The following is a 22,170-nucleotide window of genomic DNA, read 5'->3' as shown; positions in this document are numbered from 1 at the left end:
CCCCCCCCCCCCATTAAAAGAAATAATTGTGACAGAGAAGGAAATAAGGGATCAAATAAAACACCTTGATGTCGGAAAATCACACAGTCCAGATGGAATTGCAAATTGGATATTAAAATTATGTATAGATGAACTAATGGACAAAATATATAAGATAATTGATTGCTCACTCAAAGAAGGAAAGGTACTACAAGATTGGAAAAATGCAAATATTGTACCAATATATAAAGGAGGGGACAATGAAAATCCAACTAACTATAGACTGGTCTCCCTTACAAGCACAATAACAAAAATGTGATAAAGTTATCAAAAGTAGATGGATTAACATCTGGAACAAAATAATATACTGAATCCAAAACAATTTGGATTTAGACAAGGAAGATCATGTGTCACTAACTTGATTTACTTTAACTTGACGCTAATAGAAATAATGCAACAAAGGGATGGATGGGCAGATTGTGCTTTTCTGATCTACAAAAAGCATTTCATAAAGTACCACACAAAAAGCTACTAAGAAAAATTGAAACAATAGTAGGTGTACAAGGAAATTTATTGAATTGGATGGAAGATATCTTGAATGGGAGAAAAATGAGGGTGGTAGTTTAGAGACAAAAACTCGACCTGGAAAGAAATGATAAGTGAAGTCCCACAAGGTTCTGTATTGGCTCCGATAATGTTTGCCATATATATGACAGGGATGAAGGTGTGAAATGTTATATGAACTTCTTTGCAAATGATGCAAAACTACTAAAGAAAGTAAGTACAGAGGAAGACTGTGAATCACTACAGAAAGACCTGGATAAATTCTGGGAAAGGAGTTAAAAGTGGGAAGTGAGCTTCAACATCAAGAAATGTAGTATAATGGAGTTTGGAAAATGTAAAAAACAGATGATCAGGGCAATATAAAATTGGTACAAAGGAAGAGCCAAGATGGGGGGGGGGGAGGGAAGAGGGTAGAGGGGAGTGGAATGTGATAGGGATGGAATGGGTGGGAGTGGTTTTTATGCCTTTGTTTTTTGGCTACTAGGGGGAAAAAAGCCTTTGGTATATGTATGTACATACAATGGAAGTTAAAAAAGTTAGCTTGGAAAGGGACCTAGGAATAATTATCAGCAAAGACATGTCACCAGACAAATGTATCAATAAAATAGATGGAGAAACCTTCAATTTACTAAGATATATGAAAGTGGCCTTTGACTACTTGGATGAGGAAATGGTAAAGAAAATATTAGTTACATTTTAGTATTTCTTTGGCAATCTCTTTTTCTTCCTTTTTCCTCTGATATCTTGGTACATTGTGCTTTTCTTTAATGCCATAGATTACTATACACCTTTTTCTACCCACTGTGTCTCTAACTAGGTTACTTTTCTCTTTAATAATCTGAATTACAGTTTCTTTGGTATTATCTTTTACTTGTTGTTCCAGTATTTTCTTTAGGGATATTTCTTGACTTTCCTGTTCAATTTCCACTGTTTTTTTTATTTTCTGTAGGTCATTCTCCTTGATTTTTTCTTCCACCTTTTCAGTCACTTCCTTCATTTGACTTTTAATTTCTCGTTTCAGAGCCTCGTTCCTACTATTATCCTCACTTTTCAGCCTCTCATTACCACCCTTAAGCTGTTTTAATTCCCTTTTCAACTCGTCTATCTCCCTATTATTCTCTTCGTTAGCTTTTCTTAGGTTTCATACTTCCTGGTACATTATCTTCTATTCGCTTTAAGCTCTACTAATTCATCTACGATGTCATTTAAATCTCTATTCCTCATTATATTCCTGTATCTGGGTTCTCTATCCATCTCTACTCTAAGTAATCCATTGCCTTCTCTTTCAAAACCGGAAAATCTACTTACGTCCAACCTTTGGTATTCTCTAGGTGTTTTTTGCAAAGCATGATTTTTTTCTTACTACCCCTAATGGAGTTTCGATTCTTGTTTCTTTCAGGTTTCTTTTACTTGAGTCTTTAGCTTTAGGGGTTTCCATTTTGAAAAAAAAAAAAAAAAAAAAAAAAAAAAAGTTAACCCCTCCCATACGGTGCCGCACACATAGGCGTCATGGGGAGCGAGTGTATTCGCGAGGCTGCCATATCGGCGTTTTGATTATATTTATTGTAGTCGCCCCTCCATAATGACATTCTTTCTAATTCTTTTGTAATCGCATTTTCTATGGTTATCAAAATTCACGGGTGAAGAGAGAACGATCTATATAAGCGGTGACTATATTTTATGATGCGAGTATTATTACGACACGTCGTACGGCTGGCATTGGCTGCTGCCACCGAGATCCAAGTCCATGACGCCTACGTGTGCGGCACCGTATGGAAGGGGTTAAGCGGAGATACAATTACGACCTACATCATTTCACCACGAATACACAGCCCCTGCCACACCATATATAAACAAGGCCGACGCTGTTCGTTCCCAATTTCTTGTTTACATTTTCGCTCGTAAGCCAGCGCTCCGAAAATATGTGCCTTTTTCTTTTTGGCTACCTCTTGTGAAGGGGGAAAAAGCCTTGGTATATGTACAATATATACAAAATTGGCAAAGAAGAAATAAAAAAAGTGCACTCGGAAAGGGACCTTAGAGTATTAATCAGCAAAGACATGACACCGGATAAACATATTAACAAAATAGTTGGTGAAATGTACAACCTATTAAGGTCAATGAAAGTGGAATTTGACTACTTGGATTAAGAAATTATTTAAAAAAATATTAGTTACAATAATTAGACCAAAGCTGGAATATGCAGCGACACTATGGACACCCAGTACTAAAACGAATATAAGGAAATTAGAAAGAATACCTGGCTGCTCAACTTATACATGGATGGGGTAGTGCGAGAGGTAAATGCAAGGGTAGTGGGTCAGGGATTGGAGATGGTTAAAGAAAATGGAGAAAAGTGGGAGGTGAGCCAGCTGTTGTTTGTGGACAACACTGTGCTTGTGGCAGGATCGGAGGAGGGATTGAGGAAGTTGGTGACAGAGTTTGGGAGTGTGTGTGATACAAGAAAGCTGAAGATAAATGTGGGTAAAAGTAAGGAGATGAGACGTACAAGGGGTGAAAGTGGCAGTAGACTGGAAGTGAGCATTAAGGCAGAACGACTGGAGGAAGTGGATAGTTTTAGATACTTGGGTGCAAATGTGGCAGGAAAAGGTGGAGTGAAGGTGGAGATAGAATGTAGATTGAGAGAAGCGAGTAAATGCCTTGGTGGATTAAAAAGTGTAATGAGGGATAGACATTTGGGAATGGATGCCAAGAGGAGACTGTATGAAGGAGTGATTGTGTCAACAGCACTGTACGGGGCAGAAACATGGAACATAAGAGAGGAAGAGAGAAGGAGTTTTAATGTGTTTGAGATGAGGTGTCTGAGAAGTATGATGGGGGCTACTAGGCTGGATAAAGTGAGAAATGAGGAGGTGAGGAGAACAGGGGTGGAAAGGGAGTTGGGAGATAGGGTTGATGAAAGAATATTAGGATGGTTTGGACACATGGAAAGAATGAGTGAAGAAAGACTAGTAAAAGAGGTATGGAAGGCAGATGTGGAGGGAGTGAACATGAGGGGATGTCCTAGGATGAGGTGGATGGATGGGGTGAAGGGGGCTTTGGGGAAGAGGGGAATGTCCGTTGAGGAAGGATGGGAGAGGACAGAAGATAGGGGTGAATGGAGAATGGCTGTATATGGATGATGTTGTGATGCATGAGGTGGAATGGGTGGGGGGATGGGGGGTGAGGTAGTACAGGCACTCCTCGTTTAACGACCTACTCGGTTAACGACAACTCGGAGTAACGACGGGCTTTATGACAGACCAATATTCGTTTAACGTAAATCTCCCGAAGTTACGACATCGTGTACAATAATTAAGTTGGCTGAGGCAAATTTGTATGATGTTATAAATGAACTTGTATGGTGGATATTAGCTGTGAGGTAAAGTATTCTGAAGCTTAGGTCTACATTACCATCCTGCAAGCTGCAAAAACTACCTGGGGTACAGTATATACCGGTAGTGGTAAATTTTTAGTTTTGACCAAGGGCGCAATATAGCAATAGAAAATTAATTATTAATTTTGTAAATTATTATGTATCAACGAAATATGCAATTTTGTGAGTGGAAATAAAAAAAAGGTGCTAAAACAAATTTCGTAAGTAACGAAGTCATGTCGGACGAATGGTACACCATGTTTGTTATGATAGATGCCGATGTCGAGGAAATGAAAGGATGATAAATTCGCCTAACCTAAACTAAACTAACCTAACCTGTGTTTGATAAATCATTACCTGCAAATTAAATGTCATCCAGCTCGTCCTCGTTGTCGTCGTCGTGAGAGACGTTGGCAGACGACAAGATGGCGTCCCGATCCTATGCTACCGACTTCGTTCATTAGCATATTTTCTTGCAGCATGGTATTTTTTACTTTCATTTCCGCCCACAAAATTGCATATTACGTTGATACATTTTAATTTACAAAATTAATAATTAATTTTCTATTGCTATATTGCGCCCATGGTCGAAACTAAAAAAATACCCCGGTATTCAATATGGAATGTCAGCATACGCGGATTTGGTCATATACGGTAATTTCGGGAACATAACCAACGTAAATAAACAGTAAATAAAGCTTTAATGTACTGTATAAAAGAGGGAAATACACGAAAATAAAGATACATGTATTGCTAGACATTGTACATACAGTACATGTACGTATATGTATACACTTTCGCTTAACGACCAATTCAGTTAACGACGGTGCGCTGGTCCCAATTGTTGTCGTTAAACGAGGAGTGGTATGTGTGAGCAAAATTTTGACGCAGCCCGAAGGGATTTCTCCCCATCTTCTCCTTTTATGCATGGGGGGGTCGCCAATTTCATGAAGCGGCCTTGCTGTGGATGTGCTGTGTCTTGCGACACTGCTTCTGATCCAGGGCAGTGGACAAGGTGCAGGGATGACCCGTCATCCGGGAGGTGCTAAGATAAAAGGGAGGGTGGAGGGGTGTGGAGTGTATTCAGGGATGGAATGGGTGGGAATGATTTTATGCCTTTTCCTTTTTGGCTACCTCCCTTGTAAGGGGGAAAGAGCCTTGGTATATGTATGTAGAAAGAATACAGAGAGCAACAACAAAGTTGGCACCAGCTCTTTCAAATTTAACATACGAATAAAGATTATCGAAATTGGAACTACCAACACTAGAGCAGAGAAGAGAAAGAGGTGATCTTCTGACTATATATAGAATCATGAAAGGAATGGAAATCCTTGATAGGAATGATTACTAAAAAATGACAATGAAAAAACAAGAGGTCATGAAAAGAAACTCAAAATGGATAACTATAGAAGAAATCGGAAAAAGAATAGCTTTCCACACAGAGTGCTGGATATATGGAATAACTTAGATAAAGAAACAGTGTGTCCAAATACTATTCAAGATTTTAAGAAAAAAACTTGATGCTGAAAGATACAAAGACGGGTCACTATGAGCATAGCTCCCTTCCCGTGTAATACTAGGTAAATATAATCTCCTCTTAGCATCCGTTCCCAAATGTCTATTTCTCATTGCACTTTTTAATCCACCAAGGCATTTACTTGACCTTCTACCTCCACCTCCACTCCTCCCATTCCTGCCACATTTGCACCCAAGTACCTAAAACTATCCACTTCCTACTGTCTCTCTCCTTTAATACTCTCTTCCAGTTTGCTGCCACTTTCACCCCTTGTATATCTCATCACCTTATTTTTACCCACATTATCTTCAACTTCCTTCTTTCACACACTTTCCCAAACTCTGTCACTAACTTCCTCAATCCCAAAAAATAGTAGGATCGGATATCTCATTGTTAGCTTGGGCTAAACATTCCATTAATTCTACAATTTCTTTCCTTGGTTCTATGAATTTGCTCTCACACCATTTTCTATCATTACTCATTTCCCTTTCCATGTCTAAGATTCTACTCAAATTTCCTCTCTCGTACTTACCAAAGCTGGAAAATGATTCTTCATTATACAGTCAAACCTCAGTTTTTGAACATAATTCTTTCCAAAAATCTGTTCTAAAACTGAATCATATTTTCCCATTACAAATAATGTAAAAGAGATTAATTAATTCCCAAACACCAGATGAATACTTATTTACCTAATTACATTTTACATATCATACAATAAATAAAACATAAAAGTGTAAATCAAACGAAAAACATAACAGAGGTAAATTTAATGACAAAGCAACACTGTATAGCTATTATGTAATGTATGTACTGTACCCTTTTGGCTGTGATGTGATGGCATAGGTGGATGGAGATGAGGGATGGATAGGGGTGAGTTATTGTTTGGAAGGGAAATCCCCTTCCATAAAAACTTCTGGTGATTCTTGTTCAGGTGTTTCTTCTCTTCTCTTTGGCTCAGGTAAGTCTTTCTCTTGGGTTTCTTTCCTTTTTTCCTTCACTAAAAACCTTTCTAATGTTTGTTTTAGCCTACACTAAAAAAATTCTGAAATGTGGCATGACATTGTCATTGAAAAGATTTACTGATTTATGTGCTACCATGGTGTCTGGGTGGTATTTTTCTACAAAATTTTGAACATCACCCCATTTAGCAAAAAATTATCTTATTAAAGAACTTGGCATATCTTCAATTCTTTCCTCCTCCTCAGAATACTGTTCCTTAGTCAATTTCTTTTGCTGTTCATTTTGAAGGTGTACAAGCTCTTCAGTGGTAAGCTCAGTATTGTGGTCTTCCAGCAGTTCTTCAATATTTTCACTGTCGGCCTCCAAGTCCATACTTTTTCCCATAGAAACAATCTCTTCAACAGCATTCTCCTCGACAGCAGCAGCAAATCCAGCAGTTTCAAACCCCTCAAAGTCTCTCTCTGGTACACAGCCTGGCCAAAGGTTCCGCCATGCTGAATTCATGGTTCTAGTACTCACTTGGTTCCATGCATTATCAATAAGATTAATACAACTCAGGATATTGAAATGGTCTTTCCAAAATTCTCTCAAAAGTAACTGTCATTAGTAACTTGGAAACACATACGAAACATGGCTTTAGTGTAATGTTTCTTAAAGTTAGCTATGACATGTTGATCCATAGGTTGGATTAGAGGTGTTGTGTTAGGTGGCATGAATTTGACCTTAATAAAATCACTCACCAACTAAGTCATCCTCCAAACTGGAGGATGAGCAGGAGCATTATCCAAAATGAAAGGGCATTTTAGTGGCAATTTTTTTTCTTGTAAGTATTTTCTAGCACTTGGGGCAAAAACCTTGTGAATCCATTCTGTAAAAAATTGTCTTGTCACCCAAGCTCGCCACATTTACTTTTCATAACATTATTTCTTTTGAAAACTCTTGGATTATCAGGATGATACAATAGCAATGGTTTGACTTTGAAATCACCACCTGCATTACCGTACAGCAGAAGAGTGAGCGTCTTTCACTGGCTTGTGCCCAGGCAGTGATTTTTCCTTAGTGATATTGGTTCTTTTTGGTAATTTTTTCCAGAATAATCTGGTTTCATCAGCAATAAATATCTGTTGGGGGAGAAAAGCCTCTTTCTTTATAAAGTCGCCAAATTCAACCACTACTTTTTCCGCCATTTCCTCGTTTGAACTCGCGGCCTCACCATGCCTAACTACACTGTGAATTTCACTTCTGTTCTTAAATTTTTCAAACCATCTTTGACTTGCTTTAACCCCTTCCATACGGTGCCGCATACGTAGGCGGCATGAGGAGCAAGTGGATATGCGAGGCTGCCATATCGGCGTCTTGATTATATTTATTGTAGTTGCCCATGCATGACATACTCTCTAAACTGTCTTCATCACATTTTCTATGGTTATCAAAATTCACGGGTGACAGAGAGAACGATCGATATAAGCGGTGACTATATTTTATGATGCGAGTATTATTACGAAACATCGTACGTCTGGCAGCTAATGCTGCCTGCGAGATTTTGGCCCGTAGTGAAGTGGTTAAATACAAAATTATCAGCACTTGTACCAGGGCTTTTCTTTACTAGATCATTGTAAATTGCTAATGCTAATTCACATATAAATGCTTCAGAGATACTATTACCTACTGTTTCTCATTTATATAAACAAGCAATGACTTTTCCACTTCCTCAAGTATTTGCAGTCTTTGTTTACTGATGATGGTCACTCCTTTTGCAACATCAGCCAACTTTATCACTTCTTTATTCTTGAGAATAGTGCAAATTGTACTTTGCCATACCGTACTGCACAGCAAGATCAGATACATAAATGCCATTTTCCTGTTTTGCAATAATTTCTTTCTTCGCTTTGTTTTTCTCACAACTTTTCTTGTTCCTTGACCAGAATCACTTTTTGCTTTCTTTGGAGTCATGACAGGGCTAGTGTAGGAAAAATAAATGCCGAATGCAATAAAACTGATAATGAAAGCCAAGCACAACTATTCAGCTCATCAGTCAACAGAGAACTGTTTATGTTTCGTCAGCAGCCATGTGTCAGCATTGTTTGGGAACTGAAATTTTGTTCCAAAAGAGGTATTTCCAGCTCGAATTTTTCATTTAAAAATCGATTTGTTCAGAGACATTCGAGAACATTGTACTTTGGCGTGGCGCCCCTAGATGTCTCTGCTATTTAGTCAAATTTCAATATTTGACTACTCATACACCACACTTGTGAAGATTCCCTATGACAGATAAACCTGTTTTTGAAATGCAGCCAATTTATTCAGAATTGAAAAATGGTGTTTTTGTTACCAAAATTCAAGTTTAATATCAATAATATTTAGTGAGAATGGTTGGCAATGCTTTTTTTATTTACTCTGCTTGGAGCTTTGAAAAAAAAAGTCTCTTGTTATGAATTCTAACCTTTAAATGGGAGGTAGCCAGTCAAGGTATGCACCCACTCACACTCATTCCATTCCCATCCACCACCCATTTATTTCCCTGTCATCCTCATTCCTTGTAGATGAAGGGTCATCCTTGTCTGCCCACTGCTCAGGTCAGAAGCAATGCAGCAGGACACAGCACATCCACAGCAGGGCTGCTTCATTTACATGGTGACCCTTCCTCTTCATCCCCTCATGCAAAAAATAGATGGGGATAAATACCTTCAGGGTGCATCAAAATATTATCCATACTCAACTATTTTCCACTCGTATCTACCACCTGCCTTATCTCTTCCATGCTTTAAGCCTCTCTGATTCCACCCATCCATCTCGTTTTTGGTTGCCTCTTAACATCACTCTATCCATCTCTGCTTTCCACTTTTTTTACTAATCTTTTTTCGCTCATTCTTTCCATGTGCTCAAACCATCCCAATATTAATTCATCAGTCTTATCTACCAGTTCCCTTTATCTCTGCTCTCCTACTCACTTCCTTAATTCATACTGTATCCATCCATATAACCCCCACCAAATTTATCAGACACTGTGTACCCTGTGGTACTGGGAGGAAAGAATCCTGGCACCATGATTCTCAAGTGAATTGTAAAAGGTGACAAATTGGGACAGATTAATAGAACCATGTGTTCTACTCTCTATACATTAATCCTATGAAAAGTCAGGGCTGACAACTTACATACATACATATACCAAGGCTTTTTCCCCCTTTCAAGGGAGGTAGCCAAAAAGTGAAAAGGCACAAAATCACTCTCACCCATTCCATCCCTGAATACACTCCACATCCCTCCACCCTCCCTCTTTTCTTAGCACCTCCTGGATGACGGGCCATCCCTGCATCCTGTCCACTGCCCTGGATCAGAAGCAGTGTCGCAAGACACAGCACATCCACAGCAAGGTCGCTTCATTAAATCGGCGACCCACCCTCTCCGTCCCCCCATTGCATAAAAGGAGAAGACGGGGAGAAATCCCTTTGGGCTGCGTCAAATTTTGCTCACACATACTACCTCACCCCCCATTCCACCTCATGCATCACATCATCATCCATATACAACCATTCTCCATTCACCCCTGTCTTCTGTCCTCTCCCGTCCTTCCTCAATAGACATTCCTCTCTTCCCCAAAGCCCCATTTCACCCCATCCATCCATCCATCTCATCCTAGGATGTCCCCTCATGTTCACTCCTTCCACATCTGCCTTCCATACCTCTTTTACTAGTCTTTCTTCACTCATTCTTTCCATGTGTCCAAACCATCCTAATACCCTCTCATCAACCCTATCTCCAAACTCCCTTTCCACCCCTGTTCTCCTCCTCAACTCCTCATTTCTCACTCTATCCAGCCTAGTAACCCCCATCATACTTCTCAGACACCTAATCTCAAACACATTCAAACTCCTTCTCTCTTCCTCTCTTATGTTCCATGTTTCTGCCCCATACAGTGCTGTTGGCACAATCACTCCTTCATACAATCTCCTCTTAGCATCCATTCCCAAATGTCTATTCCTCATTACACTCTTTAATCCACCAAGGCATTTACTCGCTTCTCTCAATCTACATTCTACCTCCACCTTCACTCCACCTTTTCCTGCCACATTTGCACCCAAGTATCTAAAACTATCCACTTCCTCCAGTCGCTCTGCCTTAATGCTCACTTCCAGTCTACTGCCACTTTCACCCCTTGTACATCTCATCACCTTACTTTTACCTACATTTATCTTTAGCTTTCTTCTATCACATACTCTCCCAAACTCAGTCACCAACTTCCTCAATCCCTCCTCCGATCCTGCCACAAGCGCAGTGTCGTCCGCAAACAACAGCTGGCTCACCTCCCACTTTTCTCCATTTTCTTTAATCATCTCCAATCCCTGACCCACTACCCTCGCATTTACCTCTCGCACTACCCCATCCATGTATAAGTTGAACAGCCTGGGCGACATAATGCAACCTTGACGAAGTCCCACCTTTACCTCGAACCACTCACTCTCTCCATTTCTAATCCTGACACAAGCTCTACTACTCTCGTAAAAACTCTTGACAGCTCCTAGAAGCTTTCCTCCTATCCTGTACATCTGCAGTATCTCCCACAGTGCCTTTCTGTCTACCCTATCGTAAGCCTTTTCCAGATCCATAAAAGACTAAAAAATATCCTTCCTCTTTCCTATAGCTTTCTCACATATCTGTCTTACCACAAAGATCTGATCTACACAACCTCTACCCGTTCTAAATCCATACTGTTCCTCACCAATTACTCCCTCTCTTCCTCTCCTAATCCTCTCAATCAAGATCCTCCCATAAGCCTTCCCAACTACACTTGACAAGCTAATCCATCTGAAACTACTACATTCACACTTGTCCCCTTTTCCCTTGTAAAGAGGAACTATACAGGCACTCCTCCAGCACTCTACCTTCCCTCCAGCAAACATTAAATAACCTCACCAGCCAGTCCACCATTACTGTACATCCTTTTTTTAGACAATCTGCATGGCATCCATCCAGACCAGGTGCCTTACCTGCTTTCATCATCTTAACAACTGCCCTCACTTCATCCTTCCTTATTTCTCCTCCATTTTCCTCACTCATCACTCTCATTTTCTTAGCATTTCCCACTGCAGTTATCTTTCCCTCCCCATCCTCCTTCACATTTAGCAACTCCCTAAAATATTCTGCCCATCTTCCCCTTACTTCTCTTCCATTATCATCTCTCCATCTGCACCTTTTACCTTTTCTTCTCTACTTGATTCGCCTCCTCTTCCTCTCTTAATTTCTTTCCAAAACATCTTTTTATTACTTTCAAAATTTTCTGTCATACTCTTACCCCATTTCACATCTGCTCTCCTCTTTGCCTCCTTTACCTTTTGCTTTACTTCTCTTTTCTTTTCTTTGTACCTCTCATATGACTCCCTCGTCCTATTTTGTAACCAATCTGTGAAAGCTCGCTTCTTCTCTTCTACAACCTTCTTTGTTTCCTCATCCCACCATTCACTACCCTTCCTTCTATTTCCTCCTGTCCTTCTTGTTCCACACACCATCTTTGCACACTTTGTGACTCCCTCCTTGAACCACCCCCACTCCTCCTACACACCTAGCTCTACTCTATCCTTCACTCCCTCCCACTCCTTCAGCTTCTTTTTGTACTCCTCCTCCTTTTCCTTTTCATTCAAAGAGTTCACTCTAAGAACCTCCCTACCTTTTGTCCCTTTCCTCTTTCTCCATCTATCCTCCACTCTCAACAAACCTTCCACCAAAAAATGATCTGATATTCCCCCCACCCTCTCCCCTTGGCACATGTACATCCTTAACTCTTCCTATCATAATCCTATTTACCACTCATAATCCATTAACGCTCTATCTACCACCCTCTCCCATGTGTACTTATGCTTGACTTTCTTCCGAAACACTGTATTTGCTATCATCAAATCTCTTTCTAGACACATTTCCACCATCAACTCTCCACTATGATTCTTTCCTGGGACTCCACATTTCCCAACTACTCCATCAATTTCTTAATTTCCCATCCTAAAGCATTTCAGTTCATTACTATTCTACTAAAGAAGTTATGGGAGACCCTTGACACACTTACCTAGTTTATTCTGCCAATCTAAGGCTTCTTGTGTAGTCATGAACACTCTGGAATCTTTGCTTACATCCACCAAAGTCCTTGGATGGAACAAGTAGTAAAGATCAACCCTCTCCAGTCTCACCTGTGAAAAAAAAAAAAATATATATATATTACACATACATTGCACATAGCCTCCTGTTAGGGGGAGTTTGTGATGTTAAACCATATAAAAAAAACTTAGCAGTTAAAGATAAAATACTATATTCACTCAATTGAGATGTTGGGTAATTTTTAAGTGTCAGTGAATTATGACCCCGGAGTTACAGAGAAAACCAATCTCCCTCTTGGGCTTCTGCCTGACAGCTCTTTTTGACTATATATTATAATAAGAACAGAAGAACATAGTACATAAAAAAGAAGGAGACTGCAAGAGGCCATAAGGTCTACACTAGGCAGTTCCATGTCCATTACCACCTGTCATCCCCAGGTAGGATGGAAAAAGGACCTCTGGTCAGCGATGATAAGATCTAGCCTAACCCCAAAAGCCTTAACCCCTTCCATACGGTGCCGCACACGTAGGCGTCATGAGGAGCAAGTGGATTCGCGACGCTGCCATATCGGCGTCTTGATTATATTTATTGTAGTCGCCCCTGTGTTTTTACATTCTCCCAAATGCGCCCTTAATCCCATTCTCTGTGGTTTTCAAAATTCGCGGGTGAAAGAGAGAACGATCGATATAAGCGGCGACTATATTTTATGATGCGAATATTATTTCGTTACGTCGTACGGCTGGCATTGGCTGCTGCCCGCGAGATTTAAGTCCCGTATTGAAGTGGTTAAGTGTGTACACAGTGTTTGATAGAGATGGAACATATGATCAGGTTAACAGTGAAATATCAAAGGTATATGAGATTTCCCCAGAGTACTTCAGAAAGAAATTCAGGGAAGATAGGTAGGATATCGGTCATGGATGTATGGATCTAGCCAGGTATAGAAGGAGTGACCTAGAAAAATGGATGCATGCGGAAAACATGGTAAATACCAAGGTCCTGGAGGTAATAGCAATTGAACAATTTCTTAACTTACTGAGCAATGAAGCTAGACTGTATATGACCATGCAGAAATGTGAGAGGTTGATACAAACAGCAAGATTTGTGGAAATCTTTGCACCAAGAACAAGCAAAGGTAGGAAAAAAGGCACAACACAAACTCTGAAGGGTGAGAACAGAGGAGCGTTTGCAATTCCAAGTCAGGGATATGCAAGACCACAAGTAGGTGATAGTTGGAGAAAACCAATCAAATGTTTTAGATGTGAGAGATTTGGACATAGAACTCAGGAGAGTGATGCTAGGCAAGGTGAAAAAAGATACAGAGAGGATATGGGAAGCAAGCAGACTCAGCAGGAGATAGTGTGTGTAGAGGGAAACAGGAATGATGTGGATCAAAATAGATGTTATTCTTGTGGAGCCCATGGTCGTGGGATGGAAACTTGCCCAATGGAAATGGAAACAAAGGGGATATAAAAACTGGAGACAAGAAAAGGACGACAGCAAGACAAAGGAAAGGGGAGTAGTAGGCAAGACGGAAGATAGCAATATCTTTGTAGATGGAGTTAGGTTAGGTGGAGCAGACAAAACAGGGGTCAGCCAAGAGTGGTTACCTTATGTGAAAGATGCCAGGATAGGAACAAATGGGAGCGAAAGGAAATATGCGGTCAAGGCTCTGTGAGACACAGGGGCACTCTGCACCATTGTGAGGCCAAATGTGATACCAGGATTAGAAAATAAGCACATAGGTCAGTTCACCATGGGATTAGCCGGAGGACTGATGAAATTAGCGCCCATAGTTGAGGTGTTACTTGATATAGATGATCAGACAGCAAGCATTGAGGTAGGAGTAGCAGAGCTTGAAGTAAAAGGAATAGACATCCTCCTTGGGAATGTCAGCAAGATAGTCCAGTTTACTCAAGAAGGTAGATGACCCCATGACCAGGCAGAGAATTACACACACAGACGAATCTTACATGGACGTCACCATGAGGTACCAGGCCAAGAAGGCATGAGAAGACGAATGAGGTAATGAAAATCTAGATCCCCTGTTCGACACAAGACATTGAAAATGTGGTCCTGAAGGAGTCACAAAACGAGTTTGGCGAGGAGGTAGCAGCAGAAGAGGTAGCTGGAGACCAGGGAGACTACAGAAAGCAGGTTGCAGCAGAAGATGTGGCAGGAGGCTAGGGAAACAATGTCCTAGCAGATGAGATGGTCCGTGAGATGGCCATAGATACGGAGGAATTCATATGACTACAGCATGACCCAGAGCTGAAGGAAGTATGCCAAACAGTTGAAGAGCAAGAAGGGAAGTACCAAAAAATCCCAGTTCATCAAGAAGGATGGTGTACTTCTGAGGAAATACAAGGCACCAGAAAAAGTAGGAGGTGACACTGTTACCCAGTTAGTAAGGCCCCAAACACTAAGAGAGAAGATTGTGAGGCTAGCTCATGAGACTTCACGTGCCCACCTTGGGATCACCAAAATGAAAGAAATAATTTTTGCACATTTCTTTTGGCCTTAGTTGTCAGAGGCAAGATGTTGGTCAATTGCAGAGAACTACAACATGAGGATGATGAATGTTTTCCTCCAAAAGCGTGTAGGTCGCAAATGGACCTGGAAAAGCTCAAATGGAATAACAAAGAATGAAGTAAATTTTACATTAGGAGACAAGAGCAAGTGTTAGCAATGTTATGGTCATAAAGTCAACATAGGTAGTGACCATAGAATGGTAGGTTATACAATTTAATTCAATTTCAGATCCAAGAGAAATAAACTAGTTTTAAGAAAATCAGCCTTGCAAAGATTAGGGATAATAAGACATTTCAGTTAGTGAAATAGATGCAAAGCTCTAAAAACTAATGAGGACACCATCGATGATATGAATTTGAATTTAGTGAATATCATTAGGGGAATCAGCAGAGAAAGCAGCAAGTACAAAAAGTATCAGAGAAAATAAATACTCCAAAGTTACAAATGACCTAATTAACCCCTTCCATACGGTGCCGCACACATAGGCGTCATGGACTTAGATCTCAGTGGCAGCAGCCAATGCCAGCCGTACGACGTGTCGTAATAATACTCGCATCATAAAATATAGTCACCGCTTATATCGATCGTTCTCTTTCACCCGCGAATTTTGAATACCACAGAGAATGGGATTCAGGTCACATTTGAGAGAATGTAAAAACACAGGGGCGACTACAATAAATATAATCAAGACGCCGATATGGCAGCCTCGCGAATACACTCGCTCCCCATGATGCCTACGTGTGCGGCACCGTATGGAAGGGGTTAAATGAAGAAGGACCATGCAGATTAAAACCAGGAGAGACTAAATAGAAAGAATAAAACTAAACAAGTTTATCAACAGAAGGCAGAGATCAGAGAAAAGAAAGAGAAACATGGATGAAATAAAGGAAAATATTCGGAGAGGTAAAATTACTAAAGGGACTGAGTGCAGACATGCTTTAGGAAAGAAATCATTAAATGTAGAGACAGAATGATAACAGTAGAAGAATTTTACCCAGAGCTTTACTTGTTAAAGACCGTAGTTGAGTCAATAAATTCATCTGTAGACGTTAGTATTGTACCAGAGATTACAAAGGAAGAAGTAGAATTTGCTAAAAAAAAATATGAAATTAGGAAAAGCACTTGGGGAAGATGGTATATCGATAGATCTGTTTTAAGATACAGGGAAAGAAGTTCATATTAAGTTGGCTCAGTTGTACACCCAGTGCTTACATCAAGAAAGCATTCCTGAATCATGATGCAATGCTATAGTTATTTTACTTCGTAAAAAAGGAGACCAGAAGGACCTTAGTAACTATCGACCAATTAGTTTGCTATCAAATGTATATATTCTCCAATATCCTTACAAATAGACTAAGACAAGTTTTAGATGGAAACCAAGAGAAGAGGCAGGCTCTAGGAACGGATATTCCACTAATCAAGAATAGAACAGACTACAATATATCTTTCTGTTTAGCTTTTGTAGGTTATGAGAAGGCCTTTGACTTGCTAGAACAAATACCAAGTAAGAGTTTTAGAAAAGATTTATGCAAAAGGTACCGCTATAATTCAACTACATTAAGATACAAAAAAGATCAAGATCGAGAAAGGAGTATGGCAAGGTGATATAATTTCACCCAAATTATTTACAGCTTGTTTGGAAGAGATTTTCTGAAGGTTCAGCTAGGAAGAGAAAGGTTTGAAGATTAATAGTGAATATCTGAACCACCTAAGTGTTGCAGATGACATTATTCTTATTTCAGAAAGAGCAGAAAACTTGCAAGATATGAACAAGGAAAGTCTCAAAGTAGGTTTAAAAATGAATGAGTAAAACCAAAGTAATGTTCAACATGAAAGTTCAAAGTAAAGAGATTAAAGTCTTGACTAAGTTGAAGAGTATAATTATTTAGGCCAGATGGTGAAAGTGACGAAAGGTCATGACACTGAAATAAAAAGATGTACAGTAGAAGCCCGCTTTAACGGATATCAATTTAGCAGAAGCTCAAATTAGCGAACTGCAAATAGCAATAACGAAAATGCTCAACTCAGCAAAAATGGTCCGCTAAGTTGAACATTTTCCACTGGCTGGCCAGACGCGCGTCTACGGAAATAGCTCAATTTAGCGGGAACGGTCCGCTAAGCTGAGCATTTTCCGTCAACTGGCCACATGCGTGTCTCAGAGTCCAATGTTACCAGATGTTACCAGATTGTGGTGGTGGAGTCAAGGAAAAATTCATAATTTAGTATTTTGGAGGTATATATACATATATATATATATATATATATATATATATATATATATATATATACGTAGTATGATATATACAGACGCTCCTCTACTTACGTTCATTCGTTTTACGTTTTTTCGATTTTACGTTTGAACTGACAAAAAAAAATTGTAAAAAAAAAAAAAAAAAAAAAAATTGAGTGAATTTTTTAGTTTAGCGCGCTCTCCGTAGTTCAAACGATACTTACGCATGATGCTGCGTCCATTGTTTACATGGCACAAACGACAGACTGAACGTGCCTTGCCTCCTCCTCCTCCTCCACCATCTCAATTTATGTTGCTTGAATTTAATTTATTTGAAATTAATGTTATTATTTTACAATGTTATGTTTATAATTAATGATTTAGGGGTGTTTTATAAGATACGGTAATAGAATTTATGGATGTATAGTACAGTAACAACTTACGTTCATTTTCACGTTACGTTCGGCCGTTCGGAACCTAACTAAAACGTAAGCTGAGGAGTGTCTATATACAATAATATATAATTCAGTATATGTATAAAGTATAATTGTAGCAGAAATATATTCAAGTAGAAATAGACGGTATAATAGGAAAACAAAATAATGAAACAGTAAGTTGATGGGAAAATTCAAAATCAGTACGCGAGAGTAATCACCACGAAAAACACTTCTATAACAACGAACTACGTTTTCTGCAACAACACAACAATAACGCTCACTATCCAAAAAACCAACTGCCCAGTCCTATTAATTGCTAGAATTATGTACATCGAACCAAACACGAAGCTATGACTAATATTCCCCGAAATTCAGACAACTCATTTCATTGTTACAACACAAACACACGTTGCAACAAATTACTGCACGTTGCTGTTCGTTTGCAATTCACGATTGTGCTGCCTATAATTCACTTACAATAATATATATACTGTATGTGTGTGTGTACACTAGGGAATTTTTAGGTACGTATCATTTTTACAATCCACTCTGCCAACACTGTTACACCAACGCTCACTCGCTCAATTTAACGGAAAATTCACTTTAGTGGACTGGATCTTGGCTGAATTAGTTCGTTAAATCGGGCTTCTACTGTATTACAATTGGTTGGAAAGTGTTTGGTAAATATAATAAAATCCTGAGAGGCTCTACCTTTATGCTTGAAACAAAGTTTACAAACAATGCATTCTGCCAGCATCTAAGGGTGTGAGACTTGGAAACTGACGAAGGCAATGGAACAAAGCTAAGAACTGAATAGAGGAGAATGGAGAAATCAATGATGGGAATAATGCTGAGAGACTGAGTGAGAGCAAGTTGGGTGAGAGAGCAGACTATAGTGAAAGATATTGTGGAGGCGGTAAAAGAGAGGAAGTGGAATTGGGCAGGTAAGTTAGTATGAACGACTGATGAGCGATGGAACAAGTGTGTTACTGAGTGGACACTGCAAACTGCAAGATGGGAAGCATGGAAAAGGGAGACCAGACAGGTGGAGAGATGAGATTGAGAAGTTTGCAGGAGTGACATGGCAGAGGTTGGTGCGGTAATGTGAATCGTGGAATGCTATGAAGGAGGCCTTAGTTCAGCAATGGACTCAGAATGGCTGATTTGATTGATTGATTGTTTTATCCAGTTTGTTTCTAATATCCACCATTCTGTGTGGACTTTTTTTTTCAAGTCTCTTCTAGAACTATCATTTTTGAGTTTCTTATGTCCCTTTGTATTTCTCTTATCCCAATTTAATGAGTCCTCTCTATCAAGGACTTCTGTGCCTTTCATGATTCCAAAGTCAGTAATTTCAATTTGGCCAGTCTCTCCTCATATGACAAGTTTGAAAATGTTGGGGCCATTTTTGTGACTGCTCTCTGGATTTGTTCACTTTTCTTTATGTTCTTTTTGATACTGGGTGATCACAGTATTGCAACATACTTAAGTCTAGGCCTTATCGGTATGACTAGTATTTTTTTAACCCTTTCTTTATCCACATAGGTAAAAGCCACCTTTATTGATCTTTGCTTATCTTTTTATCAAGGGACATGTCATTTGTGATAATTACTCCCAGGTCTTTATATGAAGGCCTAGTATTTTCTCCCTTTTACTTGAAGTTTGGTAGAACCCCACAAAAACCTCTTGCATAAAAAAAAAGGGGGGGACCCCATACACCAAGCTAGTGGGTACCAACTTCAAGAAGTTGAGGTTGGTTAGGCGAATAGCAAAAAGATACCTTGAAAAGGCACAGTAGGCATTACTCAGGTCAGGTCAACTGGGGTAGCTACTTCAAACAGCGAGGTGGCAAGTGGTTGTATTTCAGTGATCAGAGCTGAAGAGGTACAATCTCTACACAATAGAATTGTTGCCTTAGAGAAGATTGTTGAAGGCCTTAAAGAGGAGAATTGAGTTCTTTGCTTGAGCACCCAAAATACAGATGACAAACCATGTTTGGAACCTGGGTGGAGAAAGGTGACAAACAAAACACAGAGAGGGTAAAAAGCCCTCAACAGACCCACTTGAATGGAGAAACTCATTTCAAGCTCTCGTGGGCTTACAAGAAGAAGAAACGAAGAAAATGCAAGAGAAGAAGGATAGGGCAGTCACTAGATCCCTGCCAAATGGTAAGATTTTGGTTGTAGGAGATAGTCAGGTATGGTATTTAGATAGGGCCTTCTGCAACAAAGATAGAAAGAATAGGACCCAGGTGTGTTTCCCCAGGGCGGGGATAGATGATGTTAGAGACTGGGTTGAAACGAGATGGTAAGTGGTTTAGGGTGAAGTGTGGAGTAAGACAAGGCGGAGTGCTATCTCCATTATTGTTTCTAATGTACATGGATAGGATAATTAAGAATATTGAAGGAGAGAGAAATATGAACCTACTGGTGCTTGCGTATGCTGACGATATAGCTATAGCTGCAAACAGTTGGGAAGATCTACAAACTGAAATGGACAAATGGAATGATGTGCTAAAACAATACAGGATGCAGATGAATGTTACAAAAACGGAAGTAGTGTGTGTCAACAGAAGGCGAGTTGAGGTAAAGAATCGAGGTTGATGGACAACAATTAAAACAGGTCGAACATTTTAAGTATTTGGGAGTGGAATTCAGTGATAATAACCAGCAGGAGACTGAAATAAACAGCAGGATTACAAAATATAACAACACCCTAAATATTTTGTACCCACTATTAAAAGAAAAAAGCATCCCACTTCAATGCAAGAAGACAATTTATGTCTCAGTGTTAAGACCGGTGTTAACATACGGCAGTGAAGCCTGGTCCCTAAACACCAAATTAAAATGTCGCATTCAAGCAGCCGAAATGAGAGCCCTTAGGATAATAAGAGGAGTGACAAGATGCGATAGATTAAGGAATGAGTGGATAAGACAGGAAATAGGAGTGATGTCAGTGTTGGATTTAATAGAGGAGTGGAAGATGAGGTGGTTTGGACACGTTATGAGAATGGAAGATTGGAGGTACCCAAGACAAATGCTGGAATGGGTACCCACAGGTAGAAGACCAGTAGGGAGACCCAGGACCAGATGGATTAAAGGTGTTGTGTTAAAGAAACATTAGAAAGAAGAGACACAGACTTACCAGAAGTGAAAGAAAAAGAGACCTACAAGGATAGAGACGCATGGAGAAGTCTAGTGAAGAGCTGCCGCTGACAGGATTATTCCTACTAGGCATAGGGTGAGAAAGGTGTGAGAAAGAGACTGGGTTGAAAAGTGTATAGTCGGGGAAGGTGTGAAACCCATTATTTGTTTGAGTGCTGGTAGGAATGACATAGGTAAGTTAGGGAGTGAAAAAATGTTTGCGTGGTTTTGGGATGCACTAGATAAGATTAGGAATAAGGGAGGGGTTCCTGTTGCATGTGGGATCATTCAGAGGTGTAGAGTTGGAGGCACGTGGGATCATTCAGAGGTGTAGAGTTGGAGGCATGTGGCATTCCAGGGCTATTTACCTAGTATCTTACAGGAAGGGGAGCTATGCTCATGGTGTCCTGTCTTTGTATCTCTCCATATCTAGTTTGCTCTTAAATTCTTGTATTGTTTTTGCACACACTGTTCTTTCATCTAATATGTTCCATACATCCACCACTCTGTGGGGAAAGCTGTTCTTTTTCAGGTCTCTTCTATAATTGTCCTTTTTGAGCTTCTTTCCATGTCCTCTTGCATTTTTCCTATCCTAATTTAGTAAGTCTTCTCTATCAAGGACTTCCATGCCTTTAATAATTCTGTGGATCAACAAGTCACTTCTTTCTCTTCTTTGTTCCAGAGTCAGCAACTCCAATTTTAACAATCTTTTTACATATGAACTGCAGGCTGGCAAAATATTGTAATGACAATGGATGAGCATTTGTCAACAACTGGGATAACTTTTATGGTAAGAATCATCTATATACAAAGGACAGGGTGCACTTGTCGCCCAGAGGATTTCAGCTCCTTGCTGAATCCCTTGAGTGAGAAGTAGGCATTCTGCAGGGTTTTTTCGGGTAGATTACATGGGACTCGGGGTAGAAGTATCAGAATATAGTTTAGGCAATAGAAATAGCTCAGTGAGGGACTGTGTAAAGAATCACCTAATCAGGTGGAGGGAGGATAAGCTAAAGTTTACTATACAAACAGCAGAAGCATAAATAAAATTGACTTACTGCAAGGTAAAGCATGCTTAGATTTGATATTATGGCTATTACTGAATCCTGGATCATTGTGGCTGATAGACACTTCCTTCCAGTAATCAAGATAGAAGGATACAAGTTTTTTCACAAGGACAGGATTGGCAGGAGTGAGGGAGTAGCACTTTTTGTTAAAAATATAATAAATTGTATTATCAACAATTTCATTAAGGAAGAGGATAGTACAGAATCCATTTGGGTGATTATAAGCAAGAATAAGAAACTTATTACTGGCATCCTATATTGACCTCCCAACTTCAGCAT

General features: G+C 39.7%; 1 protein-coding gene across 5 annotated transcripts in view; it reads right to left on the bottom strand.

The window, feature by feature from the left end:
- The window catches only part of Ube4B (Ubiquitination factor E4B), a 679,226-nt gene that overhangs the window by 320,120 nt on the left and 336,936 nt on the right, over positions 1–22,170 (bottom strand). For all 5 annotated transcript variants that reach the window (XM_076183024.1, XM_076183023.1, XM_076183022.1 and 2 more), the window contains one exon: positions 12,454–12,574. In XM_076183024.1, the coding sequence (XP_076039139.1) occupies positions 12,454–12,574 (121 nt within the window). The remainder of the gene's footprint in view (positions 1–12,453; positions 12,575–22,170) is intronic.

Source organism: Oratosquilla oratoria, chromosome 3, assembly GCF_046742065.1.
Source record: "Oratosquilla oratoria isolate Oo_2021 chromosome 3, ASM4674206v1, whole genome shotgun sequence".
Lineage (NCBI taxonomy): Eukaryota > Metazoa > Arthropoda > Malacostraca > Stomatopoda > Squillidae > Oratosquilla > Oratosquilla oratoria.
The sequence above is the reverse complement of the archived record's forward strand: the minus strand, read 5'-3'. Positions and strand labels throughout refer to the sequence as shown.